The sequence below is a fragment of the Physeter macrocephalus genome, chromosome 20 (genome assembly GCF_002837175.3).
Source record: "Physeter macrocephalus isolate SW-GA chromosome 20, ASM283717v5, whole genome shotgun sequence".
In the NCBI taxonomy this organism is placed as follows: Eukaryota; Metazoa; Chordata; class Mammalia; order Artiodactyla; family Physeteridae; genus Physeter; species Physeter macrocephalus.
This window is the reverse complement of record NC_041233.1, coordinates 52,209,896-52,235,197: the sequence shown is the minus strand read 5'-3', so window position 1 is coordinate 52,235,197 and position 25,302 is coordinate 52,209,896. Positions and strand designations below refer to the sequence as shown.

General features: G+C 41.9%; 1 protein-coding gene and 1 pseudogene across 13 annotated transcripts in view; one reads left to right on the top strand and one right to left on the bottom strand.

Moving 5' to 3' along the window:
• Positions 1-25,302, bottom strand: part of PLCE1 (phospholipase C epsilon 1) — a 328,485-nt gene that overhangs the window by 126,824 nt on the left and 176,359 nt on the right. For all 13 annotated transcript variants that reach the window (XR_008616316.1, XR_008616317.1, XR_008616318.1 and 10 more), the window contains exon 4: positions 8,877-9,193. Coding sequence is in view for 8 of the 13 variants with exons in the window: in XM_055081396.1 (XP_054937371.1) it covers positions 8,877-9,193 (317 nt within the window). In the remaining 5 variants the exon portion in view is untranslated. The remainder of the gene's footprint in view (positions 1-8,876; positions 9,194-25,302) is intronic.
• Positions 12,197-12,992, top strand: LOC112064230 (mitochondrial import inner membrane translocase subunit Tim29-like; annotated as a pseudogene).

The window sequence follows — 25,302 nt, the reverse complement described above, 5'->3', positions numbered from 1 at the left end:
ATGGTCATGAAGAACCTAGGGGCAAGACGGGAATAAAGATGCAGACCTACTAGAGAATGGACTTGAGGATACAGAGAGGGGGAAGGGTAAGCTGGGACAAAGTGAGAGTGGCATGGACATATATACACTACCAAACGTAAAATAGTTAGTGGGAAGCAGCCGCATAGCACAGGGAGATCAGCTCGGTGCTTTGTGACCACCTAGAGGGGTGGGATAGAGAGGGTGGGAGGGAGACGCAGAGGGAGGGGATGTGGGGATATATGTATACGTATAGCTGATTCACTTTGTTATACAGCAGCAACTAACACAACAATGTAAAGCAATTATACTCCAATAAAGATGTTTAAAAATATATATATATTCTGAGGCTCATTGCTTTCATTCTGCTGATCAGTGAAAGCCACTGTTAAAGGAAATCGTGTTTGATGCTCAAAGAATGAACACAGGCATGGAGGTTCTGATTCACAAGGTGCTTAGCAGCCCCTCTTCACTGCCTTCTCCTGCTGCCCCAACTCTGAGCACAGCCTGAGAACAGCCAAAAAAAAAAAAAAAAAAAAATCCACAAAAAACTGTACTCCCAGTTTTCCTAGGAGTACAGATGTAACTAAAGATTTTGAATTTCAAAAGCCATCACTTTTGGGGGTGTAGGTTTCATGCAAAATTGAAATACAGAAAAAGAGGAGGAAAAAGACTGCAGAGGTGATGTGGTCAAGAAATGAAGCTAAAGAAATAAAGTAAAATTTTAAATTTTCTTTTCGCATTCTACATTCTCAGGTATCCAGTAGCTAAGGAGCCCTCAAAGCCAAAAAGGAAACTTTAAAAGCCAAAGACCTAAAATCCCTTTTCTGCCTGGTACTGCGAAATGACAATTTATTCTGTTCCTCTTCTGGGACAATGTTCTCAGACACCTTGTGACACCACTGTCCTACCAATTTCAAGGACCACAGTCTCCCAGTTCAAAGGAAATGCCACATTTTTAATATCACGGAGTCAACAAGGAGGTTAACAATGTTATATGTGTTGAAATAGTAAAGAATATTTGAATCTTGTTGTGAAGCAAACGGTTTCATTCAGAATAAGAGACCAAGGTGAGGAAAAAAGGCTCCTATGGCTTTTGATTCAATGGCACCAGGTAGATGAAGCAAGAATATTGGCTCTGGAAGTCAGACCATCTGGGTTCAAACACTAGCTCTGAAACCATGGGTCATTTACTTAGCCTCTCTATGCTTCCATTTTCTCATCCATTAGGTGAGGGGATAATTAATAATAATAATAAGTGGGATTTATTATCACTAGTTATTGTGAAAATGCAGTTATTTTTAGTATCGTTGTGTAACTAACATTGAACCCAGGAGTATCTTGGGTCCTCACTAAGTGCCTCACACAGGTCATCACTGACTTCCTATATAAACCATGTGAAGTAGGTACTATTAACATCCTCATGTAAAGATGAGGGATTAGGTACTGGGCTTGAGGTTCCACAGTGGGGGAAGATGGATTAGAATCCAGGCAAGCAGACTCCAGAACTGCACCGTGCATGACGGTGTGCTGTGAAGCCCCTCCTCATTTCCAGCCCCATCATTTACTTAGTGTTACGCTGACTGAGTAGAATCCTGTGGGTGCTGATTGCCAAGAACCACCGAACATGATTTGCTGTCAATAGACTCCAGGGCAGATAAGCCCCCTACAAATAACCTTGCTCTTAGAACACAGCCCTGCACAGCTGAGTCTCTGTGGTTTAATTGCCTACTGTATTTTTTTAGTCCAGAAACTTCTGAACTAAAATTCTGTTAACCGGGGAATGTGCCATGAAATATTCTGGGAATGAATACAATTTCTGCTCTCAGAGGTGTGCCTCTAGGGAGACGTGCTTTCCCAAGGAAAAATCTGGTTTTCCAAAGTGAATTGAAATTTCCCTTACCCTGACAGGGCTTTATTAACAATTTACCTCATGGGTATTCAGATATGAGGAAAAAAGCTTGTACAGCAGACCTGAACAGATGATTTGCTTGGCTTTCTGCATAAAAGAGGGAGGGGAAAGCTTTGATAGGAAACTTTCCTAACATGGTTAAATGTACAAATTCAAAACCAAGTGAAGGAACACATTTGGTCATTATCGTATGTCATGCTTTTTCCTTACTATGCCAAAATGGTCTTTCCTTGGCTACGACCAGACAGAATTCTAGATGTTGGAATTTGTCAAAGTGATCATGATCTCTTATGAAGTACCTAAGGGATTCTGGCTGAAAGGACACAGGCCCAAACAGCCCTTCTCTGGCCAGATGGTTTATTTATTCTTATGCTCTTTCCCAGAGAGTTAAGCTGCACCTTGGCATTCTTTATAGAGAGGGTGGCCTTTAAACTACTGAGCTGACATCTGGTGAAACCCACCAGAGGGAAGGAACAAGCAGCACTGAGTGTCACTTTGGGCTGCCCACATTTGTGTGGCTAGAGAAGCAGGTTGACGGCTGCTTAGTTTGACCAAACACAGGAGGGTGGAGGAAGGTCAGCTGGGGCAAAGAGCCAGGTGGAATCCCTCCAGAGCCTTCTGGGGTCTCAGTATAACTGTGGGCTCAATCTTGGCCTCATCACCTGCCCTTGGACCAGCTGGTTTGAAAGAGGAGCCCAGAGAATGGTCTTGCTAAGACCTACCTGACAAGAAAAACTGCTCTCTCAGGTCATAGGAAAAAGTAAATCTGTTAATGGCCTTTTGAAGCTGAAAAACAGCCCTCAGTCAGAGAAATCAACTGTTACACAAAAGAGTGTCTGGCAGTGATGTGGGCAGTGGTAGGTTATGGAGCTGAAAATTTACTCTGTTGATGGATCTTGAGGACCAGCTGCAGATGCAGACCATGATGAGTTCCAACCCCAAAGATCATCAGTGGGTGAACAACAGGACAGGAGCAGAGGCTATATTGATGAGGCATAAGGTTTGAGAACTCGTGACTCAGAACCGTGATCCCAGAATACACCACCTCCCCAAATCATGTTTCATCACAGCCCTTCGCAAGAAAAGGTATGAACGCAAAGGGAGTAAGGATGTTCCTCAATCTTTATTTGCCTTTCATATCTTCTCAAATGCATGTGCTAAAGTGTGTGATCTCTGTGGTAAAGTTATCTACCAAAAATGCCTGTCTCCTTTTAGAAGAGATAAATGGCTCTGGAATGTATTCGAAGAGAAATTTAAAAACAGTAAGATCAAAAGGAATGTGGGGCTTCCCTGGTGGTGCAGTGGTTGAGAGTCTGCCTGCCGATGCAGGGGACGCGGGTTCGTGCCCCGGTCTGGGAAGGATCCCACATGCCGCGGAGCGGCTGGGCCTGTGAGCCATGGCCGCTGAGCCTGCGCGTCCGGAGCCTGTGCTCCGCAACGGGAGAGGCCACAACAGTGAGAGGCCCGTGTACTGCAAAAAAAAAAAAAAAAAAAAAAAAAAAGGAATGTGGACTACAGGTATAGGCTGGAGAGAGGAAGAAAGAGGAGGGAAAAAGGACAATATGACTTGAGACGGTCAGAGGAAGAGACATCGTGGGAGGCCAGGAAGCGAGCCCGCTTAACCTGAAGGGAGGAAGAGAGAACACGGGCTCTTTGAGCTTTAGATAAAGGATATGACTACAGAGAGGTGTCCAGATCAAAAGGGTTCAGGAAGCCCTGTCTCCCAAACCAAGTGGAGCAGGATCGAGCCCACCCCAGGGCCCCCTTGACTACCACCGGCTTGGGGGCTGGCCCCTTGTACCTGCTTCTGTTTACTCGCAAGGATAAAGAGAAGTCACTCTGGTGAGCACCAGTCTTGACATCGGGCAGGAGACAGGGAAATGGGGAGACAAAGTGCTTCCAAGCCACAGTCTAAATTGATTTTAAATGAGTTATCTCCTGGCTTTCCTTAATGTAAGCCAAACACTTTCAGTTATTTCATGATTGTACTTGGAACTGCATTTTAACCATATTTTCCTAAGGACCAACATTAAGCAACATTGCTTGAGAGGAATCAGGGATTTTCCCCCCTTTCCCCACATTACAGTTAAGTCATTATGTAAAGCGTTGTTAGAATTCGGGAAACCTCTAGCTCATGCTCAGGTTTTACTGACAATGAGTGGCAAGCTGCCTCCTTAGGCCATGAATCTTTCTTGCTCATGACAAGAACTGGTTGTGTTCTCGTCTGGAATGTCCTCCTTCCCTTTCCCGTGATGGTCCCCTTCTATCCCAGCCATCCCTCAAGGCCCAGCCGCAAACTCCAGTGCTGAGCAGAGAGAGCTCTGATCACCCACCTAGACACCTCGGCTCCCACCGTCTGTGCTACTCACACTGCATGTATTTTCTGCCTCTTTTGGGAGTGATTTGTGCCCATGCCTGACTACAATTTAAGACTGGTAGCTTCTGGCAGCCGCAGACTCTTACTCATTTCCTTTAGTGCTTATCCACCATGGTCTCCTGCTTCTGAGAAGTGCTGAAAACATGCTAACTGAATGACTGAATGTATGAACAAATGCATTCGCCTCTCTCCTAAGTAACTAGCAACGCAGCTAGTAGTCTCTCTCTTGTCTCTGAGATTCTCCCATGTCCAAAAAATATATATTTTACTTCCACTGAGGAAAGTGCATTTATTTTGTGTATCCAATTTTGACAGAACCAAAGTATGGGCTAATAATGTTGTAAATTTTCATCATATATTGCTCATTTCTTATTTAAAAGAGTGTGTGACACACCAATTAAAAAAGAAAACGTTATAGAATAGTAGGCACTCAATAAATAAGTCTTGAGTGAATGAATGAATGAATGAGTGGTAATAGGAAATTCGATAAAAATAGAAATGGTAGGAGTAGAAAAAGGGTAGATGCACAGGAGGTTTAGAACAGAAGTAGAGAGAGAGAGGGAAGAGGGAAAGGAGAACAAGGCTAATTAAATTCAAAATCAGAAATTCTGGTTTTACTACAAACTTTAACTTGATAATGTAACAAGCAGAGAGGCAAGGCAGTTGGCTGAGAATAGACTTTAAAGACAGACATCTGGATTCTGACATTCATTCAACCACTGTGTGACCTTGGACAAGTGACTCAACCTCTCTGAGCTTCACTATTGTTTTAAACCTTTTAATTCTGAAGTAATTTTAGATTTACAGAAAAGTTACAAAAATACAGAGAGTTCCCATACATAGCTCACCCAGCTTCTCCCAGTGTTAGCATCTTTCATAAATATAGTCCCTTTATCAAAACCAGGAAATTAACATTGATACATCCATGCTGATTAAACTACATGCCTGATTAGAGTTTCACCAGTTTCCCCAACAGTATCCTTCTTCTAGTCCAGGATCTAATAGGATCCCAAACTGCATTTAGTTGTCATGACTCCTGGTCTCCTCTAATTTTTGACGATTCCTCTGTCCTTTCTTACCTTTCATGACCCTGACACTTTTGAAGAGTACAATGTCTTTCAATTTGGGGTTGTCTGATGTTTTGTTTTTTTTTTCTTATGATTAGATTTAGGTTATTTTTTTTAGGGGGGCAAATACGTCATAGAGACTGTATCTAGTCCTTCTGAGTGCATCACATCAGGAGATGTGACCAGTAAGAAGACATCAATGTGTCTTATTACTGGTCATGTTGACCTTGAGCACTTACTTCAGGTGGGTATCTACTGGGCTTTTCCACTGTTCTATTTTTCCTTTTGTAATTAATACATATTTTGTGAATAGATACTTTGAGACTATGCAAATATCTTGTTTCTCATATTTTGTTCAATAATTTTAGCATTCATCAGTGGTTCTCGCCTGTAACAATTTATTGCTGGGGTGTCCTAATGGTGATTTCTCATTTCCCTCATCCCTTCTACATTTATTAATTGGAAATCTTTTATAAGTAAGAGCTGGGGCTTCCCTGGTGGCGCAGTGGTTGAGAGTCCGCCTGCCGATGCAGGGGACATGGGTTCGTGCCCCGGTCCGGGAAGGATCCCACATGCCGCGGAGCGGCTGGGCCCGTGAGCCATGGCCACTGAGCCTGCGCGTCCGGAGCCTGTGCTCCGCAGCAGGAGAGGCCACAACAGTGAGAGGCCCGCGTAACGAAAAAAAAAAAGTAAGAGCTGTACCTCTTCCTCTCCTCCCATTGATTTATTTATTCACTTATATATTTATATCAGTATGGACTCATGAATATTTACTTTATTCTATGGACCACAGTCCAATACTATCATTATTTATTTTGTTGTTTAAGCTTGACTTTCTTCACCTGTGAGTCAGAGATAATAACTGCCTTACACAACTGTCATAAGGATTAGCGGGATTAAAAAATGTGACACTGACAGATAAGCAGCAAGGATCTACTGTATAGCACAGGGAACTCTACTCAATATTCTGGGATAACCTATATGAGAAAAGAATCTTAAAAAGAATGAATATATGTATATGTATAACTGAATCACTTTGCTGTACACCTGAAACTAACACAACATTGTAAATCAACTATATCCAATAAAATTAAAAGAAAAAAAAAGTGACAATGTCCACTCCAGTCCTAAATGCTAGCTCCTTTTCTTCTTTTTCTTTATGGAAAGTAAAGCCACGCCAGTTTGGAGGCAAGACCATTCTAAATAGGTGAAATCTGAATTTAAGAATTCTCTTTCAGTGGAATGAAGCCTTTTTACCTGAAAGGATATAAAACAACTAGAATTTAGCTCTCCCAGTTTTGCCTAGTGTAGGTCATTTGGGGTCTGCCTGTAATGACTACATTAGACTGATTTTTTAATCGGCATACGCATAATATGTATGAAAATAGATGCTTGAGAATACTTGAATACAGACTGTTCTTTTAAGTAGTTTAGGTGTTTTCCCAGAAATCTTGTTTATGTTTTGAAGTTGCTTAGCTAAACTATTTTCAGAGATAGTCCCAAGCATGCCTTAACCCAGCTGTGGTTCATATGATCACTAATTCTGAATTAGTGAAATCACTGTTTCATCTTTGATTCCCAAAGTTATGGTACTAAATGGAAGAGATCCAAGTTTTCTCTCTCCAAAACTAACTTAAAACTAGCTTTTTAAAGTTCAGGCAAATCACTTTTAACTTCAGGTGGAATTCAAAACAACAACAATAGCGACAAAGGACAAGGGTAGGGTCCTAAGGATGTTTGAGTGAGTCGATCAGGAAGTTTAAAATAATTCATGATATACAGTAAAATCCACTAATAAAATCACCCAGTTTACTGGAACTTTCATTTTCCACTCTGTTTTTATCAGCAAGGAAAATCAAGAACATCAGGAGATTTATTTTAAAAGGCAACTTTGGGGGCCGTGTGGTTTACAAGCATTCATGTGGACTCCCAGAGAGTCTGTCTTACTCAGTTTGGAGTGGACCAGGAATCTGCAATTTAGCAGGTGTCACCCTCAGTATGAGCCTGATACAGGCGAGAGGCAGGATATTGTTGTGGTTCAAAGCCCAGGCTCTGAGACCTGACTCTTTGGGCTTGAGTCTCACTGCTGTCACCTACCACCCGTGTGACCTTGGGCGAAGAACGTCATCTCCTCATGTCTCAGTTTTCCCTTTGCTAAAATGGGGTCAACGACAAGGATATGTCTCCCAGGGTTGTTGTGAGGAACAAATAAGTGGCACATATTAAATAATTAGTATGACAGTGCTAGATGGATATTAGCAATTCCTATGGATAATGGATCTCCCTTTGAGGAATGATGCTCAAGGTATGTCTGGATACAGAATTGCTTGAGCTCAGCCTCTAACACTTTCCATCCACTGGGCTTTATCACTGTTGTGATACAACCATCACCAGGGTCATGACTGGAAGGCTATGGAGGCTGCAAGGTGAACTGCTATAGTTGGAAAGTGTTTAAGTAACAAAGGCTGATTGATCCTCTGTCAATCAGAGATATATACGAACTAGGATGGGAGCATCCTCTTAGCATTTAGGTAGTTTACGAAATGACTAAAGTAGGAAACTACTGTATTTGTGGAATTCAACCAACCAACAACCACCAAACACACAGACTGAAATTTTGTGTTTTAATATTCAAGACAAAGAAATGAAATCTAAAAGAAATAAAATATAGAACAGAAAGGTCTGGGTGTGGGGTTATGCTATGGAATGAAAATGTTCTCTAAGCCTGAGAGAGGAGCATCCTGTGACCCTAGCACAGCATGGCAACCTCCTCTCCATCCTGTCCTTTACCCTTGGTCCAGGGCCACAGGGTGGCCAGCCATTGGCTCTTTTCCTCCCAGGGAGCACCTAGAGCTCTTACACTGCCTCCTTCCTAGGTGTTCCCAGACTCTGGTCACACCTGTCCTCTTTAGAACTTGCTTCTGGCAAGGCCTTGGAGGCCATGGAGGCACTTTCTGGGCTGAGGAGCTTGATGGGATATGCAGAGATCAGGAATGAGGTGGTTCATTGCCCCCCACGACCATGTTCCTCCCAGCTCTCCTTACCCAGGTATATTAGTGTTTAATTTCTGCTGAGGAGGTCTGATAGTGGAAGACAGAGTGGGCTAGACAGATCCCATGATCCCTTGGCTAAACCCAAAATTGAGACATCTGGTCTTAAAAGCACTTGTAGGAACAGGGGGAGAATCTTTGAAAATGGTCCCAGGGAGAATATTTTGGCAAGGGCATAGAGAAAATGGGGCGGGGGGATACTGGTTGTCCAAAGGGAGAAGGCTTGTGGACATGGTCATGGTATGGGATGGAGACGGTCTCAATTAGGCTGAAGGGTGGAGGGAAGTGAAAGGGAGGATAACAGTGTGTCTATCTCATTGCCTGGAAAAGAAACAGTCATCATGGAAGTGGGCAGACAGACAGATATCAATAACAGAGATATCAATAACAAACAAACCTAAAAGGAGAAATGCTTAAAAATCATTACAAAACATCTCAGAGTGGCTTCTTACCTCATTAAATCTCATCACGAGATCTTCAAGGGCATTATGCTCTCCGTTCTGGGAGGTAAGAATGGATGCTGAGATGGACGCTTTGAGGCAGGGCAGGGGCCTCTGGCATTCCGTAGTGCCCAAGTCCCGGGTCAAGAAGCAAAGATAGTCAACCGGCAGGACCCTTCGGTAAATATTCTGCTCCTGTTCCATCAGGACACTGGCAACTTCCTCTGGGAACTGGATGAGGGGCTGCAGATCAACCAGTTCCTTGCTGATCCCAGCTGAACTTGAAGGGAGGGCACTGGAATTGGCCATAGAGGTGCCTGGTTGGCGTTCTGAAATAAAGCAACAAAAGTCACTGTTACACCAAGGCTGGTATCCCCTACGACAGATATTTACTTGAGAGCCATTCAAAATTTTATAGGTTTCTCAACTGAAGTTTCTGCTTGGTGAATAGTCCTATACTATCTCTCCTGTTTTGGAGACCTTTCTGATATCTCTCCTGCCTGCCCCCTCCCACTCCTTGGGAGTAGGGGAAGGCTTAGTTTCCTATTTTCAGAAGCAGAACCGATCTAGCACACCATTCCCTAACCAGTTCACTGTGACACTCTGCAGAGTAGCAGTGAAGTAGTCCCTCATCCTCCGGGACTAACCATCACCATGAAAAGAAACGCAGATGGGCATGGACACAGCAATTTAAATGGAAGAGGGAAGAAAGCAGTAGGGGGAGGAGGCCTGTACACATATAGGCATATGCACCCTATGTCTGAACAGGCAGGAGACCCAGGGACCCTCTGCACACCAGGCTTCAAAACTTCACGGTCTGCTCTGCCAACATTCAGCCCTCAAAGACTCTGATTCCACTGAGATTTACCTGGAGGTATGCAGGGACAGAACCACCTATACAAGTAAGGAAGAAATAGGTAATGAGGAGATGTATCTAAATAAATAAAATAAATAAATCTCATTCTCTGCTCCACAACTGGTAATAAGAAGGTGGTAGCGAGAGGGAAATTAATGAGTGCATTAGATAGAAGTACCAAAGACATTCATTCATAGGCTCAAAATTATTCCCTTAGCACAAATTCACTTTGCCTCCGTGGATATCTCCACCTTCAATCCCTTTCTTCCCACTGACTCTTCTTTGCCTACACAGATATTAGTTTCCCTTATCCTTAAATACAAACCAGTAAAACTTCCCTTATCCCTTAAACTCCAACTAGCCTTACCCTTCATTACATACCTTCCCTAAACGGTAGTCTACTTTCCCTGATTCCTTCCTCTGCGAGTATGGCAACCATATCTTCTGATCCAACAATCGGGCCACACAGTCCGTTCAAATTAATTAACCAATAAGGATGTGGATGGAACAGAAAAATGGAAACCAGGTCTGTCCTGGGAGCTCCTGGTTCTTAGATCACAGTGTTGATTTGGAATACAAAATCATATTTGGTTCTCTCTAAGCTCATATTTGAAAATAATTAAAATAAGACAGGTACTCAAATCAAGCCTACGTGGCTTCACTCTCCAATTTGCTGAATGGTTGAGAAAGTGACCAGATTTCCCCCAAATTGAGTCAGAATGTAGCCTGAATGATGACAGAGGCAGATTGCAGTTTCTGACACTGATAATTTATGTACAGTGGAATTAACCATATATAGGAAGTCTTCCCAGAATTAACCAGCTCTAAGACCTGATTTCAAAGCCTAGCACTCTGTGAAGGAAATAAAAGTAACTCCCAAATCTTATGAAACAGCTGCTTATCTAATATGCAAGAGAAGAGATAATGTAATAAAATATGTAAATAATATAAGATGATATATTATAAATCACAATGTATCTTGAGACATGAATCACATGATGTTACAATGAATGAAGAAGCACGTAGTTATTTGTGGGAAATAGCAATAAAGGAGACCTAAACAAATTTGAATAAAAGAAGAAAAAGAAGCCTGGTAGGTGTAACTCGAATAAATGTAGTGGCCCCATGTGTCTCAATATAAGCACGGCATCACACTCAAAGGAAACACAAATCTGAGGTTAGAAACCTTGAAACATAATGTAGACCTTTAGTGTAGGTTTCCTTAAAGCAGGATTACTTGGGGATTTTGTATCATGCACCACAAAGAAACATCCCAGAAATCTTTTTGGGACATATTTTGTGTTCTTCAAGTTCCACATTTAAACAGCAGCTGTTAAAAATACTTCCTGCTTTCCCTCATTCTTGCTGAGCTCCCCTTTAATCTCCTCCTTCCTATTCACAGGCCACATTGCCCCAACTCTCAGCTGTAAGTCACCATCAGATCTCCCTCTCTGCAACAGGGGCAACTCTATGATGGATTAAAGACCCAGGAGCTCTGTGACCCCTGATCATTCCTCATTATTTGTGGAGCAAAGTTCATTAATCCCACAGGCAACCGTAGTTCTTCTCTTGTGAAAAAATTTTTAGAAAATATCTGGTGAATATAATTATCGATCTCATTTACAGTCAATGTTTACTCTCAGCCTCATGTTCTCCAGTTAATAGTTATTCTACAGTAGAACAGGGTTGTATCTCTAGACACTCTAACAGCCTAGCAAAATTTACTGTGAGACACAGTGTCTTCAAGTCTATTTCCCTGATAACCGAGTTCAGTACTTTATATGGATTAATTTAGGAGGTAGATAGCCTTATTATGTGAGGCTCACATAAGGTCACATAAATAGTAAGCTAGGAAGCTGGGATCTGAATCAGGGTCTTTTTGACTTCAGAGCTCGTGTTCTTGATCACTCAGGATATAACCTCATGTAGCGACAGAATATCACATTGTCTTTCTGGATTTTAGATGCATCTCAAGTGATTTCAGTTAGTATAAATCAACTTCTTGTGCTTGCTTACTTGCAGTGATCTGATAAAATGAACTCTTCAAACTCCAAAGGTAAGGATTTGACCCTAGAGCATGGACAGTTCCCTTCTTTGTTCAGAATGGAACCATCACGTCAATTACTGCATTACAACTACATTAGAATGGAGCACATAGAAACTCAAAATTGCCCTCTCCTTTCCTTCTTATAAATTCATAAGAATGTTCCCATGCTTTAAACGGGTATTTTCCAAAGTGTGTAACACTGAATTTATGCAAAACACCATCCCTTGGTTAATAATTTAGAGACATACTGGGTTAAACAAAGTTAAACAAGCTTTCTTTCTTTCTATTTTAACTGCAGGACTTCTCAGAGCCTTTAATAAATTCCACGAGGGGCATATACTATCACAGCACACAGCAGCTCTCTTCAACCTTGCTGTCTATCTCTATATCATTTGCATGGGAATTACAGTCTCCTCAAAAGTTTTGTCAATGGGGGAAACAGGGCCTCGGGTGCTTGTGGGGTTAGTGGTTCCAAAGAACGTTAGTCCCTTTTGGCCCCGAAGCCGCGTTGAGACTGGCGACGCTGCGGCCGCAAAGCCCGGCGTGTGGGCGCGGTTGGCCGCCTGGGCCCGCGCGCTGCTCCGGGACTACGCTGAGGCCTGCGGGGACGCGGCGGCGGCGAGGGCCCGACCCGTGCGGGCGGGTGGCCGTGTACGGGGGGGTTGCTGGGCGGCGCGGCAGCCTTTGAGGAGGAACTGCTCCACGCGACAGGGACCCTTCTGCTGCTGGCGCCCCGCCCCGCGCAACCGCGACCCGGAGGCGTTCGTGCAACTGCTGCACTGGCTGCGGGGCCGCGGCTGCCTGCGCCACGTGAGCCCGGCGCCTCCGCTCGCTGGTGTACAAGACGCCCTTCGACGCCCAGGCCAGCCTCTGCCAGGCCCGCTGCCGCTACCTGCAGCCCGGCTGGGTCGACTTCCTGGACCGGATCCTGGATGTGGGCTTCGTGGGCCGCTGGTGGGTGCTGGGGGCCCGGATGCGCAACTGCGACGTCAACGACGACGAGTTCCTGCACCTGCCGGCGCATCTGCGCGCCGTCGGGCCCCACCAGCTGCACTCGGAGGCCAACAAGCGGCTCTTCGACGAGAAGTACAAGCCCAAGCCCGTGGTGCTCACCGACGATCAGGTGGACCAGGCACTGTGGGAGAAGCAGGTCTTGCAGCAGGAGAAGGACCAGCTCGCCCTGAGCCAGGCCGACCCGCTGGTGCCGTCAGAAGTCGCGAGATGAAACCCAGTCCACCCTGGGTCCCGATCGGACTCTGAGCCCCGGCAGACTGTTGGCCCGGGATTGTGCAGCTGGTGCGAGTGAGCCTCAAACGCCGAGTGACAGAAATAAATTATTTGCACTGCTCTCTCCCTGCGTTTTCACAAAATCGGGGGCCTCCCTCTCACCTGTTGATTGTGAGCTCACGCTAATTCAGAGCCTCCTTGGTCTAGGAGTTGGGGAGACCAGAGCGGCATGCCATGTCATGTTTAGCACTGCCAGAGTTAGTAAGGAGCTTTAGAAGGAAATAAGCCTTTGTTCACTGGGCTTCACCCTTCCCCTGACTGAGGTATCACAGTTGTTAGATGACTCCCAAGCTCTCCTAAGAATTTTCAGATTTTCGTTTTAAAATTTGAACTGAAATATTTATCCTCTATTCTATGAGTAACATTTTTTAAATTAATTTTTAAATTGTAGTCTCAGAGGAAACTGGAAAAATAACAGAGACATCCTGTGTACCCTTCCCCCAGCTTCCCCCAAATGGTAACGTTTTCTACAAGCAGTACCAAACACCAGGAGATTGACATTGGGATGACTAAACTTTTTGCAAAAGCAACTTGCTTTTACCATATGTGTATTAATAGTGATGTTAAAGTGACCTGGAGGGATAAAGCATTTTCTGATCTGGAAATCAATATGGAATCATAGCTTCTGGTTATGTTACACCTCAGTAACCCTGAAAACACAGAATCCTCTGGAAAGGAATATGTTGGTGTACATAGCTGGGTTATAATCGTACTTTAAAAACTAATATTAGAGGAATGAGACTACCTATGTCACTGATGTGGCCTGTGGCTAGTTAATAAACCAGGAGATGGGGCTTCCCTGGTGGCGCAGTGGTTGCTCGTCCGCCTGCCGATGCAGGGGAACCGGGTTCGCGCCCCGGTCTGGGAGGATCCCACATGCCGCGGAGCGGCTGGGCCAGTGAGCCATGGCTGCTGAGCCTGCGCCTCCGGAGCCTGTACTCCGCAATGGGAGAGGCCACAACAGAGGGAGGCCCGCATACCACAAAAATAAATAAATAAATAAATAAATAAATAAATAAATAAATAAATAAACCAGGAGATGAAACAAAAAAAAAATAAAAATAAAAATAAAAAAACCAAAGAACCTTAGTCCGCCATATTGCCAAAGGCAATATGTAAAGATCTATGTAAAGGTCTAAGGGTGAGAGAGACCATGGTTTATTTAGGAAACTGCAAGTCATTGCCGATGGCTGTAGCATATATTAAGAGAGATGGAGCATCACTGTAGAAAATGAAGGAAGCTTTATTTTCCAGAAGGCACTAGAGAACAGGTGTGGCTCATGAAGGAACAATGGGGGTGGTAGGAGGATCCAAACATATACATGAAGAAATGTACAGCCTAAACTTTTGGGTCTCCCGGTGAATCTAGGCGATCGCCCCACCTTGAAGGAGGGGAGTCTGGGCCAAGTCTTCCCTTGAGGGATGCTGCTATGAGAGACATCCACTTAATCCTTGGTTCCTTCCTTCTTTTCTAGTGATCAGAAAGCCCTCATCTTGCCTATAAACTGCCATTCCCAGGGGCTGTCCACAAATTGTGCAACCCAGAAATATCCAGAAAAGCCTCTAAACTGGATAAGTACTTTTCCTTGATAACTCTTCACCCAATGCCCTGGGTATTGTGGCTTTGATAACTCCCACCCCTAGAATTCTGCTCCCTCCCTCAGGGTTAGCACTTGTTCAGAAACTTTAGTTTAGGTGCAAGCCCACGGAAGAGCCTTGGGCTTGGCCTAGAGCTCAGCAAAACCTGCCACTTCCCATGGATTTCTCTTTTTGCCTTTTGGTCCCTATCAAAAGGTCTTTATTGCTGTGTCTCATATGCAAGTCTAGAGTTTACCAAGTAATCTCACAAAATCTCTTACATAATGTGAGGGAGCCATGATAGGTTGGCATGGCTAACCGTATTTTTCATAAAGCTTAGTTAAATTGCTACGAGATTTGCTGAAGAATCCAGCTTGTGAGTGGTCAGCCCTGGAACTGGTAAAAGCTAAGAGAGAATCGGAAGATTCTGGCTCCTTGCCCAGTACTCGGCATTACACCAAGCTGAGCCTGAGTCACCATGGACGTGCTCTGTGTCCAGGGGCCAGCCTTATTAGCTGCCAATATATCTCAATGGGGTTAAGAAAGGTTAAGCAGAAATTCCTTCATTCACTCATTGAGTGCCTACTATGTGCCAGGTTTTGTTTCAGACTACACTGATGTTGGGATTCAGTGAATAAGAAAAGATCCTTGTTGATATTGAACATCCTAGGAGAAGAGACTGATAAACACTACTATAATATGGGTGGGGGAGGGGAAGATATTGGATGGAAGTTGGAAAGGTGTAGTATTACATAGCATATTTTAACTAGAATGTTATTTCCTCAAGTCTTTCTGCAAAAGTCTTCAAAGCTTTACCATCCAGGATGCTCTTGGCTTGGTCACCCTAATCCTTTTCTGGTGTCTCAACAAGAGCTACTCACCTAGCTCTTGTGCCTCACCATTTATTAGCCCTTTGCACGAAGTAACACATTTTAATTTTTATAAAGAACACTGTCAGGCAAGCGTGATTACCCCTATTCTATAAATGACAAATTGAGGGTCAGAAATGTTAAGCAATTTGGCTAAAGACTCATTGCTACTAAGAGATGGTGCTGGAACTCAAATTCAGCTCTGACTCCAAAAGTCTACCATCTACTATGGTCAACATTTTGAGAGATCTTCTGCAGGAGAGAAGGATTCCCCTGATTTCCTGCTGAGTCTGTTTCTCTGTTTTTCTCTGTTACACACACACACACACACACACACACACACACACACACACACACACACACACAGAGACAGAGTCTTTTCTGGGTAGGGAGAGAGGTGGTTGAAAAGTTAGGCAGGATTATACCTTACAGGAATCTGACTTTAATGAAAAATAGAATATAGTACTTGCATTATATTTTGATGGTAGCTTAGTATGTATGTATGTATATATTTACAAAGGTAAAACCTTTGGGAGAACCTGCCACATAGCTCTGCTTCTGAAATGCTATTTTTCATTCTCATTCTCTGTGAGTGGTGTGATGGGCACAGACTTTCTTGGAAGGCAAAACAAAAACTTAAATATGTATACCCTTTGTCTTAGCAATTCCACTTCTGGGATTTTATCTGACAGAAATTCTTGCAAAAATACAGACAAAGTGAGGTAAATTCATAGGTACTAAAATTGAAAATTTAAGTGAAAAAAAAGCAAGTTGGGAACAATGGAATATGAACCTATTGGAGGAAAAAGAATTTTATAAATGTAGGTATATGTTTGTATATCTGTCTAGTACACACCAAACTAATGAAAGTGTTTATATATTGCACAGTTCTGTTTCATAAACTTTTTTCTAATGTAGGTTTGACAGTATTAAAAAATATATCAAAATGGTATCTGAAAAATTCATCCAGAGAACAAAATTCTAATCTTCTCATGGGCACAAACTGGTTTGGCATTTGAGCTGCTCAGATCTTTTCCAAATATTGCAATACTGGCTTTGAAAAGTTTCTTCAAATTACAATTAGGGAAGAAAGTAGGAAAAACTTTTATTATATCTACCCTATACATTTTTCTTTTATTTGAATTCATTTTGTAGACAATCCTTTTATTTTTTTAACAAGCACTGGATTCATCAACTCCACATTTAGTAGCCTTTGAGTGATACAATTCCAATTATATAAGATAAGACAGGAGAGGAAGGATGTTGATTTCATTTTATGAATGATTCAGAGTTGGCTTAAAGACACAATCTCAGGCAGAGTTGAAAATTGCTTTCAACAGGGAAGTAATGGGTTTAGAGAAAGGTTAGTTAACTGGTGATTCTTTCTCATTATCTGTTATTGGTTTTCAGAGTAACAATCAATCTTGCAACAAATGTGTCTGGTTTGTCCTCAAAACTGCATGATTTTACCAGTTCACAAAATCAATGAAGCATATTATTTCTAAGTCGTACTTTAAAAAAAAAAAAGAAAAAAACAATATGCCTAGATTGAGAATTAAGCCATATTCAGATAAAACTCTTTATGGGACTGAAGAGCCTCATAGAAGAAAAAAATCTGACAGAATTCTTACTAATAAAAAGTAACTCTGCACCCTGATTTCCAAAGAAATGTGAGCTCACTGTGAAAGTATAAAAAATTTAGACATATAAAGAAGAAAATTAAAATAATCAATAATCCTACACCCACAGATAATCTCTGCTAATATTTTTGTTGTAGCATTTCACATTTTTTCTATATATATACATAACATTTACAAAATTAGGATCAGAACACATACTTTTTTTCTAAACTTAAAAGAAAAACAAAAACCCAACTTCCTCTATAGTGCACATTTCCCCAACTCTAAAACTAGTATTCTAATATTGGATCTTAATGGCTCTTTAGTAGTCATTGTTATCTTTAACTATTTTTTATTGTTAGAAATAAAACTGTGATAGAATTTGTAAATATATCATTATATGTGCTTATTATGTTTCCAATAACATTGAAAGAGGGAAAAATTCCCTGCCCACACTGGGAAATTTCCAGGGAGCAGTAATTTCTTTTCTTTCCACGGCACATTAACCAAATGTTTTAGCAGTCTCTCTCATTGATCACCAATCTATTTCTGATTATTTTGGGTAAACAAAATTAATTGAGCCAAAATTCACACGGTAAGCTATAATAAGATGTCGTGCTTAAGAGGAAACAGGCATTACTGACTCCAAGTTAACAGGAGGGAAACTCTGGAGTGTCAGTGACAATCTAATGCCCTTGTACCCAGCAGCACATTCCTGATGGCCAACCCAGTAGATGTGGCTAGTTCTAGAACAGAGCCCAAGCAGGCCACCTGAACTCCAGAGTCTGATCTGGTTGAGCTACTTAAACACATGCTAATTACCCTTAAGGGACATTCTGTGTCTCTATTTTATAATTATAACCATCAATAATAGTAATAACACTAAATAAATTATAATATTATTAAATATATAATAACCACTACTTACTGTATGCTAAGAACTGCACTAAGCTCCCTAAAGAGGTCTCACTCAGTCCTCACAAGCACTTTATGCCATAGTACCCTATGCTATTATACCCATTTTAGCTGATGGGGACAGAGGTTACAGAACTTGCTCAATATCACCCTGAGATTAGCGATGGAAGCAGTGCCACATCAGTCTAACACCAAAGTCCAGGCTCCCCAAATCATCACCCTACACTGACTTGAAGGATTTGTTTCTCTCAGTGTTTCTATACAACTGACAATCAGATGTTTTCCCAGTGGTAGGTAAATGAGGCAGGACTTGGACCAAATGCTTGAGCTGGAAGGACTACATTCAGGGAGAGTTGGGACAAATTTTCTACACTTTACAAATCAGGAAACTATGCCTCTGAGAGGTCGAGGTCAAGCTTCTTGTCCAAGGTCATGGAGCTGATTATTGGCAAAGTTGGCCCCCAACTCCCAGTCCAGGGTATTCCCCCCAGTCCTCTCTACTCCACTGTCTTCCCTACTTGGTGTGGTTAGAACCTCCAGTGCTGTAAACTCTTGGGGGGAATCTCCCCCAGAAGGAGAAAACAGGGAAACAGAGAGTATAATCCAGTGGTTATGAGTGAGGTCCTGGGAGTCACACAGGTGTGGGGCTGCAGCCCAGCTCAGGCACTGACTTGTGGCATGACCTCGGGTAAGTTCTCTACAACCATGTCACCGTGATGATAGGGAAATTAAAATGAGAAAATGCATGTAAAATGTTTAGTGCATATTCAGCTCTCAGTAGTTAGCTGTTTTTTTTATCATCATGAATTCATCACTTCAAAGAGGAAGAAGGAATTCTGGGGCCTTTGATCTTAGAAGCCAGATGGAGAGACTTAGTCATATATCAAACCATTTCAGGCTACGGAAACTTTTGCTTTGTTTTTATAACCTGCAACTTGTACCCTCTGGTGTGGTGCCCACCAATAATCAAACATTTTCAAAAAACCCTCATTTATTCATATGAAAAGAAATATCCATCACATCTTCCCATACATTGTAGTAATGGATTCCCCCATTTAAAAAAAGCCATCCCCTACCCACCCCAAATTTGCTGTTCTTAGCTCTGCAGCTCTTCCCTCTATGAAGAGAACATTCGTATCCCTTCTAGCTTGGCATTATCAGCAAACTTCATTGAGACGTCAGACTAGTCTCAAGAGTTAAATCCTTTCATGCTAAAATATTGCTGAGCTATGTGTGTCCATTCTTTTTTTTATTGAGATATAATTCACATACCATAAAATTCATTTTTGAAAGTGTACAATCCAGTGGTTTTTCAGTACATTCACGGAGTTGAACAACTGTCATCATAGTCAGTTTTAGAACATCTTTATCACCGCTGCACATTAGCAGTCATTCCCCATGGCCTAACTCACATCAGCCCCCAACAACCACTATTTTCTGTCTCTATGGATTTGCCTGTTTTGTTCATTTCCTATAACTGAATTATACAACATGTGGCCTTTTGTGTATGGCTTCTTTAACTTATAATCTTTTCAAGTTTAGTCAGTGTTATAGCATGAATCAGTACTTCATTTCTTATTATGGCTAAATAAGATTCCATTTTATGTATATACCAAATATCATCTATCCATTCATCAGTTGATGAACATTTGCATTGTTTCCACTTTTTGACGATCATGAATAATGCTGTAACGAACATTCGTGTAAAAACTTTTGTGTGGGTAAATACCTAGGAATGGAATTGCTGGATCACATGAAAACTCTATGTTTAGCAGTTTTTGAGGAATGCCAAAACTGTTTTCCACAGGGACTTCACCAGTTTACATTCCCCAGGCAATTTCTCCACATCCAGGTCAACATTTGTTTTCCTTAATTTTTTTTTTTAAATTATAGCCATCCTAGTGAGTATGAAGTGGTATCTTATGGTTTTGATTTGCACATCCCTAATGACTAATGATGTTGAACATCTTTTCATGTACTTATTGGCCATCTGTATATTTTCTTTTTTTTTCCTTAATATTTATTTATTTATTTGGTTGCACTGGGTCTTAGCTGCGGCTCACCGGCTCCTTAGTTGCAGCACGTGGGCTCCTTAGTTGCGGCATGCATGTGGGATCTAGTTCCCTGACCAGGGATCAAACCCGGGCCCTCTACATTGGGAGCGTGGAGTCTTACCCACTGCACCACCAGGGAAGTCCCTGTATATCTTCTTTTGAGAAACATCTATTTAAGTCCTTTGCCCATCTTTGAATTGTGTTGTTTTGTTGTTGTTGAGTTTTTTATCTATTCTGGATATTAATCTCTTATTATATATATGATTTGCAAATATTTTATCCCATCCTGTGGGTTGCCTTTTTACTTTATTGATAGTGTTCTTTGATGCACAGTGTTTTTTAAAATTAATTTATCAATTTATTTATTTTTGGCTGTGTTGGGTCTTCATTGCTGTGCGTGGGCTTTCTCTAGTTGCAGTGAGCAGAGGCTACTCTTCGTTGCCATGTGAGGGCTTCTCACTGTGGTGGCTTCCTTGTTGCGGAGCACAGGCTCTAGGCATGCGGGCTTCAGTAGTTGTGGCTTGTGGGATTAGTTGCTCTGCGGCATGTGGGATCTTCCTGGACCAGGGCTCGAACCCACGTCCCCTGCATTGGCAGGCAGATCCTTAACCGCTGCGCCACAAGGGAAGTCCAAAAGTTTTTTTTAAATTGAAGTATAGTTGATTTATAATATTGTGTTAGTTTCAGGTGTACAGCAATGTGATTCAGTTATATATATATATATTTTTCATATTATTTTCCATTATAGGTTATTATAAGATATTGAATATCACAAAATGTTTAATTTTGATGAGGTCCAATTTGCCCATTTTTCTTTTGTTGACTGTGCCTTTGGTGTCATATCCAAAAATCATTGCCAAATACAATGTCATGATGCTTTCCCCCATGTTTCATATTTTTAGGTCTTTGATTCATTTTGACTTAATTTTTGTATATAGTGTTAGGCAAGTGTCCAAATGCATTTTTTGCATGTGGACAGCCAATTTTCCTAGCACTATTTTTTGAAAAACTGCCCCACTGAATAGTCTTGATACCTTTGTTGAAAATTATTTGACCATACATGCAAGGGATATCTATTCTATTCCATTGGTCTATATGTCTGTCCTTATGCAAGTACCACACTGTTTTGATTACTGTAGCTTTGTAGTAAGTTTAGAAATTGGACATGTGAGTCTTCTAACCTCTTAACTTTTTATTAAAAAAAATTATTTTGGTTATTTTGGGTCCCTGAAAGTCCATGTGAATTTTAGAATCAGCTTATTAATTCCTGCAAAAAAAGGCAGCTGGAATTTTGATAGGGATTGCACTGAATCAGTAGATCACTTCGGGGAGTATTGCCATCTTAACAATATTAAGTTTTAAATCCATGACCACAGGAGATCTTTCCATTTATTGAGGTCTTTTAAAATTCTTTCAACAATGCTTTGTAGTTTTTAGTGCACAAGTCTTGAATTTCTTTTGTTAAATTTATTCTTAAGTATTTTATTATTTTTGATGCTGTTGTAAATGAAAGTTTTTGTTAACTTCACTGTCAGATTGTTCATTCATAGCTAGTGTACAAAAATATGACTGCGCTTGTATCTTGCAAACTTGAACTCATTTATTAGTTCTAATAGTATTTTAGTGGATTCCTTAGGTTTTTCTATATATGATATCATGTTATCTGATAATAGAGGTAGTTTTACTTCTTTGTTTCCAGTTTGGATGCTTTTATTTCATTTTCTTGCCTAATTGCCCTGGCTAGAACCTCCAATAAAATGTTGAATAGAAGTAGTGAGAATGGATATCTTTGTCTGGTTCCTGATCTTAGGTGAAAAACTCTGTCTTCCACTATTATGCATTATGTTAGCTGTGGGTTTTTCATAGATGCACTTTATCAGGTTAGGGAAGTTCCCTTCTGTTCCTATTTTGTTGAGTGTTTTTACTGTAAAAGGGTATTGGGTTTTGTCAAATGATTTTTCTGCATCTATTGAGACAATCATGTGGTTGTTATCCATTATTCTATTAATATAGTGCATTACTTTGATTTTCATATGCTTAACTGTACATTCATTTTATATTAATATATTGTGTGTGTAAGCACAGTCTAACTGAGAAGAGCTTTGTATGAGACCAGCAGACATTTATTGTCTATCTGCAGTTCTGACCCTAACTTGGACCTGTACATTGGACAAGAACAGATGGCAAACTGCGACATGGCTGTAACCATGACTCCAAATCATAAACACTCTGATATTTTTAAAAATTATGTTTGTTTTAAAGAAAGGAAATATATATTTTAAAAATTCATGTTGAAAATGCACTCTTTATTATTGTTTGTTATTATAATCACATTTTCAAGCTGTGACGATATGAGCATCAATTAAAATAGCTCTATGACTTAAAAGAAAACTTGTGCGTGTTATTTCTGATTTAGAACATATTATTGCAGAACTGACCTGTACCAGACTTTGGGTAGGTCAAAGTCACTTAATAAGAAAAACACATACCGACCTGGAATTTTTTTTTTTCCCATAAAAGGTAATACTAATGGTACTGACAGCATTACTTGCAAACATTTTATTAAGTATCTCCTTTAGTAGTCCTATCAGTGACTCTGGCCTGACTATGATTAAGTATTCCATTTTACAGCTGAAGAAACTCAGAGAGGTTAAGTAACTTGCCTAAATATTCACAGGTAGTTAAGTAGTGATGCCAGGATTCTGACTTAGACTCATTTGACTGCAAAGTCCATTCTCTTCACCATTTCTTGTACTCTAGGTACCAGAGTTAAATTTATGCACAAACTCAAAACTCATTTCCCCTTTTCAACTAAAATGGGACCAAAACCTGGAAGGCATTAGGATTCACCGTGTCCCACTTGTTGACCAAATGCTATGTCAAGTCAAGTACTCAGTAGGTACTTACCATGTGAATTCAACCTACGGGATGTATCTAATCTAGCAGTGGACAAGGCTGTACAGGAACTGCTTTGTATTTAATTATGCAGTTAATGGCTTTTTGACTATGTTTGATGATTTAAGCAGACGATCTTTGCTGACAAAGTCAAAGCCACCTTTAACAGGAAAAAAAAAAAGCTATGCCAAAGTGGCTAATGATAGATTTGAGGACATTATGATTTGGTGCATTAAAATCACCATGCAATTGTCATGTAGAGGGAGCCTGGTAATCTACAAGTCTAAGCCCCACACCATGGACCTCCCCTGAGTCCAGGCTCAGGACACTACACGATCTTGGCTCTCCTCTTACCTCTCCAGCAACGGCACTGGCTTCTGAGTCTCGTTGCAGCTCCTGAGCCTGAACTCTACAGTCTCAGTTCTCTCATCTCTCTTTCCTAGAAAAGCTCATCTCAAGCGGCAGCCATCACAGCTAAGCAGATGACTTTGCAAATGTGTAATTCCAGTTCTGACCTCTCACTCAGCTCCAATCCTGATGCTTCTATTGGGAGTGTCTATGTGAACATCCCAGCACCTCAGAGTCAAGCTATGCAAACTGGATCTAACTTTGCCCTTTCTTTTTAGGGCACCACCTTTACTTCCCCAGATCCAAAATCTTGGAGGCATTTGTTATTCCTCTATGTCCTGGGCTGATTTTGCACCCATTCATCCACCAGTTATTTCCAGAATTAGTCCCTTCCATCACATTTTCACTGCTTTCTCTCAATTCCCACCTGCATGGATATCTGCATCAGCCTCTTGACTATCCTCTACTGTGAGATACTGAGAGGAATCCTCACAAAAGCCTTCTTAGGCCAAAGCCTAGAGGATAAGTAAGGCCATTTGGGTCTGTGAAGTGACGTCCATGATGGCAGTGAGAGGTGGAAGAAGGGTGGCGCCAGCCCAATAAAATGTGGAAAGAAAATACACACAGGTTTCATCATGTCTGGGAGAGACCTCATAACTCCTTCCTGAAGTCAGTGCCTCTCTGATTCGGTATAAAACAGTCATAGGACCTGGAATAACAACTGTCATCCTCTGTCAGAGCAGCAGAGACAAAGGAGGTACTGGTGCCCATACCTGGACATAAACAGTTCAGACTGCCCAGCCTCTGTATCCGTGACCCTGAGCCGGAGTGCTGCCAGCTCTGACTGTGCAAACTGGGGCTGCATGCCTGGGGGCGTTGGGCACCTTCATTCTCATGCCTCCCACCAGAGGCATGTGGTAAGGAGGTGGTGAAGGGGGAGCCCTAGGCTTCACATGCAATGCGGGAGAGCGCTCAGGTGCCCGGGCTCTGAAGTGGGACAGAACCAAGTCCAAATCCCACTCAGCCACTCTCTAGTTGCTTAACCCTGTAATTAATCTCTCAGAGTGGAGCAGGCCATCTGCTCAGCTTCCTGTGAACTCCCAGCTGGAAGGAGTACAAAACACCAGTAAAGAAACAAGAAGATGGGGAAAATCAATTTTCTTAAACTCCTTAGAAGTGAAATATCATACGTGGTTGGGACAAATACTCTGGCAAACCTCTGAAGTTGGAAGGGGGTGGGATCACTATGAAGTCCCCAAAATGCCTTTTAAAACAGAGACACCTAGGGCTTCCCTGGTGGCGCAGTGGTTGAGAGTCCGCCTGCCGATTCAGGGGACGCGGGTTCGTGCCCCGGTCCGGGAAGATCCCACATGCCGCAGAGCGGCTGGGCCCGTGAGCCATGGCCTCTGGGCCTGTGCATCCGGCGCCTGTGCTCCGCAACGGGAGAGGCCACAACAGTGAGAGGCCCGTGTACCGAGAAAAAAAACAAAAAAAAACAGAGACACCTACAGGGCCTTGGTTTGTGGACGGGGACAGGGAAGCTGGGGACCAGAAGGGAATAGCTCAGGACAACAGAGGGTAAAGCCACCAGCTATCTTCCCCCTTCTCAAGCTCTTCTTAAGCAATTGGAATTTGTAGGGGTACCAATTTATGGCCCCTAAGTCTCAGTTTTCTTATCTTTGAAATGGGGACCAAGAGCCTACCTCACCAGGTTGCTCTGGGAATTACAAGATGTGTACACAAAACACTTAGTATAGTGGCTGGGCCATTAATAGAAGACCTATGTGTTTCCACATGAACTCTGGGGAGGTTGTCATATGCCCAAGGAATGTATTATTATTTACTTGTTTATAAGCACATGAGAGTTGGCAAAGGGAGAGAAAAGGTCATTAATACACATAAGACATGTGGCTTTTCGTTCTGTTGAAGGCCCAATTACTTACTGGTCTGTTATTTCTTTCAGGGTAACT